The 8,368-nt window shown below is 47.3% G+C and overlaps 1 protein-coding gene across 6 annotated transcripts in view; it reads left to right on the top strand.

Annotated features, from left to right (window-relative positions):
• Nucleotides 1-8,368, top strand: part of FAM227A (family with sequence similarity 227 member A) — a 40,864-nt gene that overhangs the window by 2,236 nt on the left and 30,260 nt on the right. For 2 of the 6 annotated variants that reach the window (XM_019515191.1, XM_019515194.1), the window contains exons 2-5: nucleotides 4,167-4,305; nucleotides 5,515-5,600; nucleotides 6,096-6,186; nucleotides 7,339-7,442. In XM_019515191.1, the coding sequence (XP_019370736.1) occupies nucleotides 4,191-4,305; nucleotides 5,515-5,600; nucleotides 6,096-6,186; nucleotides 7,339-7,442 (396 nt within the window). In that variant the 5' untranslated portion in view covers nucleotides 4,167-4,190. The other 4 variants (XM_019515192.1, XM_019515193.1, XM_019515197.1 and 1 more) reach the window with 3 other exon arrangements.

Consider the following 8,368-nt stretch of genomic DNA (forward strand, 5'->3'; position numbering starts at 1 on the left):
ACCTTATGACAACAGGCTGAGAGCTATGGGGCTCTTTAGCCTGGAAAACCACAGGCTCAGGGGTGAACTGATGGCCACCTATAAGTTTATCAGGGTGTTCACCAGGATCTGGGGGAACGTTTGTTCACCAGAGCGCCCCAAGGGATGACAAGGTCGAACGGTTAGAAACTACTGCAAGACCATTTCAGGCTAGACATAAGGAAGAATTTCGTTACTGTCTGAGCCCCCAAGGTCTGGAACAGCCTGCCATTGGAGGTGGTTCAAGCACCTACATTGAACACCTTCAAGAATAAATTGAATGCTTATCTTGCTGGGATCCTATGACCCCAGCTGACTTCTTGCCCTTCAGGTGGGTGGCTGGACTCGATGATCTTCCGAGGTCCTTTTCAGCCCTAATGTCTATGAAATCTATGAAAATAAAGAGCAGGACCTTTGTAAGAGGGGGCAAGGCAAGACGCCACGTTTATTGATTAAGTGCTTAGTACATACACATACCCTGATTTCTGTTCTGTGCTGGTATACATTATCATAGTTTCATAGTTAGTAGGGTCGGAAGGGACCTGAGCAGATCATCAAGTCCGACCCCCTGCCATGGCAGGAAAGAGTACTGGGGTCAAACAACCCCAGCAAGGTGACTGTCTAGCTTTGTCTTAAAGACCCCCAAGGTAGAAGCCAGCACGCTTGGAAGTTGGTTCCAGATCCTAGCCTCCCTGACAGTGAAGTAGCACCTCCTGATGTCTAGTCTGAATTTACCCTCTGCCAGCTTGTGACCATTATTTCTAGTCACTCCTGGTAGTGCTTGGGGGAACAGGGACTCTCCCAATGCCTGCTGGTCCCCCCTGACTAGTTTGTAACAGGCCAGTAGACTTTCACGTGTTAGACCTATCAGTCTCATTGGTGCTCGAATCTACTTAGTGGCCAAACAAACTTTAAAAATGGATCAACAAAATGGATTCTCCTTTAAAGGAGAAAAATGGAAAACCATGGCTGTTGCCGTGCAGGCTGGTGGAGATCCAGCCTGCAAGGGGCTGCTTGGGTCACCCCTGCCCCACACCCACCTCCTGCCCCACACACTGTGGGGTTGGGGCCTGGGGGTGATGGGAATTGGGTCAGGGGTGAGGGGCACTGAGTCAGGACTGGCCATTGATGTTTACAAATGGGTCCTGGTACAAAAAAGGTAGAGAACCACTGGACTAGATGACGTCATGGGCGCAGACAGAACAGGAGCTCCCTGTTACAGTTCATATAGCTTTGCAGGAAGCGCTCTGAGTTGCAGCAATCCTCCTGGACCAGGGCCATCCCTGGGGTGGGGGGGTGAATTGGGGTGACTGCCCCAAGCCCTGTACTTTGGGGGGACCCTGCGGAGCCAGGTGAAGCGGCCGCGGCGAATCTGTGCTGCCATTGGCTTCACATCCGGCTACTTGGCACACCCCCCCCCCCGAATCCGCTGCTGGCTTCCTTGCGTCCGGAGGTGGGGTGCCACACAGGCTGATTTGCCCCAAGCCCTGCACCCTGCTCAGGTCACCTCTGCCCTGGACCCAAACAGAAGTCAGGCCCTGGAGTTGGGGATTCCAGCTGTTTGCTGAAGCTTGGTCTCTAGCACCACCACTCTCCCCTCCCAGCCCCCACACTGTTTTCAGAATAGTGGGGAGGGAGCAGAGGAAGATCGTTCTTGGGGTTCCCCAGCTGGCACTTAAGGGTAGGGTGGTTGGGGGGCTCCAGTCCACCTGCTCCACCCAGCACCCATTGAAAAAACCCCAAACTCTACTCCCTTCCCTCCCACTCCTGTTCTGAAAACAGCGACACATTGGGAGCTCTGCAGACACAACTTGCAGAACACGCTCCATTTTGGACCCTGTTCATCTGAACCCTCATGCAATGAGGGTTCAGATTTTCATGGAATTGGACCCTTTTAAAGTGCTCTGCAGCCTTGCACTTCTGTTTGGTCATGACTGTACACTGCTTTCGGGGGCCAGATCAGGCAAAAATTGTCACTTCTGTCTGCGCCTCTGAAGTCCCTTCCAATCCTCATTGTCTATGATTGTATGACCATCTGGACTGGCCCAGCTTTTGGTTCTTCCCTCCTATCCCAATGCTTTCCCAAATCAAAGGGATCTTTGTTGATATCTTCATACAAGACCTTTTGCTAGGGTTGGTTGTTCATTTGCCAAAAGAAGGACTATGGGTTTTGCCTCCTATACTAAAATGTTAACATAGCCAGAGAACTTAATGTCACCCTGGGCCTCAGTGTTTCTTTTACCTTGTATCTTGTATTTCCTGTTTATTATATTTTCCTGTGTGTAACGTACTGCTGCATTATAATAAAGGGTTTGTCACAAAAATTATAAAAGTATAGTAAGTACCTACAGCCAGAATGGCAGGGAAGGAATTGGTGGCATCCCAAAATAAGTCTCTGTAAGTCTCTTTGTTAAGTATTCTGGAAAGACCTGAGCTTACTGAGATCTCCTTCAGTCTCATACAGTCTAGCTGTTTCTGTTGTTTATGGGAAGAATCATCTACAGAGGATACTCTCCCCTGGGCTACCCAAAAGTCCTGAGGTTTCCATATGAAGTAGGCTGTCTGTTGTATCTTTGTCAAAAAGAGAAATTCTAGTATGAACCCACTGTGAACAACATTCAATACTTCTCAAAGGGTGCTTGTTTTTAGAGGCAAAAAATAGTTAAATGATTAAAAAAATTGATCACAATTAGTTGCGTAATTAAAAAATTAGTTACAATTAATCGAGATTTTAATCGCACAGTTAAAAATTCAGAATTATGCAGGTACTTTGTGTGGGTGTGGGGAGTCTGTGTATGGAGGGGGAATTTGTGAAGGTGCAGGGGGTTATGGATCTGTATGTGGGGTTTGGAGCCTGGGGAGGGGGGTAGCCTGCAAGGGGGGCTGGAGCCCAGGGAGAGGGGGACCCCCTCATGCCCTGGCAGGATGCCCAATCTGAGCAGGGTCTCCACACAGCTGCCCTTGGCCTGGATGTGCCCCCCCCCCCCCTTCCTGCTGCAGCCATCCAGATTCTGCATCCTGCCAGGACCCACACAGAGCCACCGTGGTGGGGCTGCCTGGCACCGTTGGACCCCACAGCTTGGGCTTGAGGCGGGATGGGATTGCTAGAAGCTCTGGCAGAAGCCGGTTCTGGGTTCATGGGTCCTCACACATCCCTGGGTCCAGGGCCCCAGGGAGCAGCAGCAGTGGTAGCCCCATGCCCTGAGCCCTGTGCCCCTGTGGAGAGAGCTGCTGCCATCAGACAGGGGCGAGATTCCTGCAGAGCGATCTCCTGCAGCCCTCGGCCTGCACCATGTTGCACACCTGGCCCCAGCCCAGCATCACTGGAGCTCGTGCTGCACCCAGTGCCATCACAGCACCAGGCAGAGCTGCTGCTCTCCTCCCTGTGCTGTCTAGGCTCCTGCCAGGACCTGCATGGAGCCACTGGATCCACTGGGTCCCAGCAGGAGCTTGTGCAGTGCAGGGAGGAGGGCGATAGCTCTGCCCAGCTTGGTGGTGGTGGCAGCACTGGGCATAGCTAAGGCTCCAGCAGCGCCAGGTTGGGGCTGGGCAGGTGGCATGGTGGGGGCTGGGGGAGGTGGCTCTGCAGGAATCCCACCCCCACCCACCAGCTGCGGCTGCCTCCGCGGGGGCGCGGGCCCACCATCACCACCACTCCCTGGGGGCCTGGACTGGGGATGCACAGGGACCCATGGGTCATGGGGCAAGTGGTGCCAGAGCTCCCAGGCGGTCCCAGCCTGACCTAAGCCCAAGCCATGGTGCCCAAGGGTGCCAGGCAGCCCTGCCATGGCCCAGTGCCAGCTTCCCTGAACCCCTGGCGCTGCCAGCCCAGCTGCTCAGGGCCCTGAATGGGGGTTGGGTGTGTGGGTGTGCCCCCCTCCTGCCTGTAGCTTGCGCCTGGGCTGCCATACGGCTCCTCTGCACTGCCACTGCTGCCCCAGAGGCAGCCCAGATGCAGCCATGACAACAGTGCGGCAGGACAGCCCAGGCACAGGTTCCAAAACCACGTGTGTGATTAACGGGTTAAAAAAATAACAGCATGTGAATTGGTTCTTTCCTTAATTGCACACGTTAATGGTGATTAATTGATAACCCTAATTTTTAATGGAAATTAAAAATGCTTTGTCTGTTTCTCCTTTGCTAGGAAGTAGTTGGTATTTAGCACTGGAAAAATGGCTAACCACACTGCATCAGTGACCTCATTTGGAGAATTCCTGGGGATGTTGCCTTTGAAGCATGCAGAGGAGACTGACACCTGCCAGCAGGGCCTGGATGAAAAACCTTCAAATATCTTTTGCCAGTATAGTGAACAGCAGACACTAGATGATCACACACTTCTTTTCCTTGCTTACATAGACTGAGCTATAGACCCAGAAAAGTGCCTACCATCAGCCTACCATCTGCTACATCTAGGCCTCTCTCACCACCCTTCTACCCCTTTTGATTTTTGACAAAAACTGGAAAATGGGGAAAAAGCCTGACTTGATCAAAATCATTCATGTCCTGCTCATGAATTCCTGGAACATTCCCTGAGATTTTGAAATAGACCGTGTGGTTTTTTTAAAAAAAATCGTGCAACATATATCCAATGTCTATATTTAGTCCATGATTTTTAGTATCCACGAGGTGGATGAAGTGGAATTCATAGGCTCATCTCTGGGAAGTGTTTTGTAAGTTTCCTTTGAGGATCAGGACTGAGAGATTGGAGAGAGAGTGGTTTCTTGTGAGAGATGTGGCCCCCCAGGTAGTTGGGTATTCTTGTCTTTGATAAATTTCCAGTGTGTGTTCATTCTGGTGCGCAGTTGTTGTATGGTCTCTCCTACGTATTTTCCATCAGGGCATTTTGTGCATTGGATAAGATATATTACATTTCTGGGGGTGCAGCTGTAAGATCCGGGAATCATTGGATTTATAACACATTATAACCTGCCTGACATCTGACTCCCCAGGTTACTTCTCCACTATTCATCCCCCTTTTCTCCCCTACCATCCAGCCTGTCTCTCACCCATTGACTCCTCAAACTCCATCTTCACTGACTGCCTATCTTGTATGCATACCAGCCCAGCCTCTGGCTTTACTTTTCATTCCATCCAGGAAGAGCACACATCAACTGTTGAAACTTCCTTAGCGTGACAAAGGGCTTTTGAACCTGAAAGCTTGCTTAAAAATTGTTTTCCAACTATTTAAGTTGGTCTAATAAAAGATAGCAGATTTACCCAAAGAACCTTGTCTGCCTATGTCCTCAGACCAACACGGCTACAACCTATACCCCTGTAAGGTGTTACTGGGGCTTTCCTGAAAGGTTTGGAGTATGGAGTTACTAGATAACAGGACAGGGTGATTGGGGAACAAGAGAGAACAAGATCAAAATAGAAAAGAAATATAAGGGAGGAAAAGTAAAGTAAGAGAAAAAAGAGTAGTAGTACAAATTTTGTGTAGTTTATTATGCTATTAATACTCTCCAAAGAGGTTCCTTAACATACCTTCGTTCTTAGAGTGCCTCATTGGCAGCATGCAGGAAGTGAACAGGAAAATCGCTCGTTTTGAATTGGATTTGAAAAGATACCACGGTATTGGCCTGGTGAGTAGAGATCATGTAACAAGGAAAAGCATGGGCACAGAGGTGTCTCCTGACACAACATTAGGCAATTCATGATTCTGTCAGGGTAGGTGCTTCAGAAATCATAGGATCCTGGTCCTTTTTGGGAGAATCTAGGTACTGGAAATTAATAATATACTGTATTAAAGGTGGTAAAGAAATTAGTGGAATGATGCCACAAAATTAGAGCAGCCTTGCAATTCCAGGTGGGGATGTAGTGAATGTATTAATTGTGTGTTTTAGAGAGAAGAGAATGAAAGAGCAATTGTAAGGAATAAAATACAAGAAGGAGCTGCAGAAAATTAAAAAATAGAGTTAATTGATTGTAGAATTACATTGTTTGAAAACTTAAAAGATGGAAGCTCAAGTAGCTGCTGAAAGGGTCACAGAACCTTTTGTTCCTAAACTCCATAACTTTGAAAGGAATGAGGTCCTTTCACCCATCACCATATTTTGTTTGTGTTGTTGTCATTGAAGGTGCTCGAAGATTTGGAGTCATCAAAGCCACACTCAATACAGAAGAGCTTCAGAAGAGAGAAAAAGCACTACCAGGCAGCCACGGACAGAGGCACACATGTTTTATATGCACATAGTTTGGGCATCATTGCTGGGTAGATGAATACATGTTAAGGAGCTCCAGATTAGAATATTTCCTGCCAGTTAATACTGGGTATACTCATATTTCCTTCCCAGTGGAGTCTCAGATTAAAACATTTTCTGTTGGGATTATCCAGACTGGGGTATAAAACCCACGAATATCTTGAGCAGCACTCAGTATTGTCTTGCACTTGGGATATCAAAAAGACTAATTTGCCATACGTTTGGAAGATTCTGAATGTACCAACAGTTCATCTTTTCACATCTTGGATATAGCTCTGGGTTCTTGACTGGGACTTCGAAACAAAGTTTACTTTGCTTGCAGAGAATTCATCCCAAGTTTTGAGTCCATTGAATCTCTTGGGAAAGGTGTGGGGAATTTAGGTCCTGATCTTCCAAATATTTATACCCAGGCTTAACTTGAAGCCCATGAAAAGTCCTATTAGGTTCACTGGGGCTGTTCAGGGACATAAGTGTCTGCAGATTTAAGACTACAGTGAATACTGGGTGGATATCTTGACGGTGTGGACTCAAGCAGTAAAATTGATTAGAACATAACTAACCAGCAAATCTCACCGATTTGGTTTAAGGAGCCCTCAGAAACCTGGAATACAAATAAAGTGTGATTGTGCTACAAAGAGCAGAAGATTTTGATGGATTTATTTTTCAGTTGATGTTTGTGGCACACATCATTGCAGTAATTGAGCACCTTGGTAGGGAAATAGTTGTTGGGGAGACTGAGGCAACGTGCATTCAGGTGACCTGTCCCAGTTCATGCAGGTTGCCATTTACAGAACTCAGATTTTCTAGTCACAAGACCATCCTTTCTTTAAGTTAAGGAAAGGTAATTTCCCCTAAACATAATATTTCTCATTTGATATATAACCATGATATCACCTTTGCTATTTTTACTTCTTTGAGATGATCCCTTATTTAATATCTTGTAGTAGTGAGATACGCTGTGTTCCTTTTCACCTCTGTGTTCCAAAGTCAGTTACAAGACATAATAGAACAGAAAGGGGGAGCAGGCTGCCTCATGTCCAGTTCAGCTGAAATGTTCTCTGGTTGTATTGCTTTGGCATCAGTCCCTTAGTATTTCCATTCTTCTTTCTTCTTGCTATAGACAAAGACAGGAAGGAGTCTCAAGCCTTTGTACACAAATACAAGCATTCTGTACCTACACTGGATGTTGACCTGCTGCCTCGAACCAAGGCCACCCATAAGAAGGTAAAATCACTTCTGTGAAGGTCCATATTGTAGGGCAAGAGCCAGAAGCTGATTCCCTTGCCTGGTGGGAATGATATAGTATCAGGTAACTGGCCTGTGGTCCACTGTCCCATCTTCTACCAAACTGGAGCAGACCATGTGTCCATTCATTGTACAGTGTTTTGTTTCATACTAGTTCTGTAGGATGGCTGTAACTTATGCTGTGTAAATGTTTTTTTTATTCTACATTTTTCTATGTTTTAATTTTACAAGTCTGTCTTATGTCCTGTTGTAGGCCTGAGAGGATAAGGATGTCACCTAGGCTCTTCATCATTTTGGACTCTTCAGTCAGATCATTTCTAACTTTTCCTTTTCAGTCAACTAATCTCAGTTCTGCCTTCTCATGTATAAATCCTACCCTCTTGTCACTGTTGTTTCTGGCCTCTTTCCCAGAACCTGTTTCCAATAATGGCTCGCTAATCATGGAGCCAAGAGGTTCAGGTTCTGTATAACAGCCTGGATCTCCTCTTCCCCAAGTCTGTGAAAGGCAGGGGCATTCACACAGGTAAAAGAGACAGTGCCTAGCATTAAGACCACAGCATGCTTTACTTATTCCTTTCCTTTTGTTTTACCTTCTCCTGGGCATCAGATGGCTGGACTAGTGATTCTTAGCATTTCTCGAGCTGTGATCTGACACTCAGCCATTTGCAACCAATCTACCAGGAGTGAAACTTTAGGTTCTTTTGCATGTTCTAGTGATGTCTGGGAGATACTGGGATAATTGGCACAATACTTGGGACCTGATCTTATTGGCATAGAAGTAAATGGCAAAACTCCCATTGGGTGCAGTAGGATAGAACTGTAAGAACTTTAAGGGCGCATCCAGATGAGCATGGGCGTGGGTGGGTGAGGGGTGGCAGGGGCTTGGGGGGTGGGTGGGGTTGGAG

The sequence above is a fragment of the Gavialis gangeticus genome, unplaced genomic scaffold (genome assembly GCF_001723915.1).
Source record: "Gavialis gangeticus isolate Ggan-Ray unplaced genomic scaffold, GavGan_comp1, whole genome shotgun sequence".
Taxonomy (NCBI): Eukaryota; Metazoa; Chordata; order Crocodylia; family Gavialidae; genus Gavialis; species Gavialis gangeticus.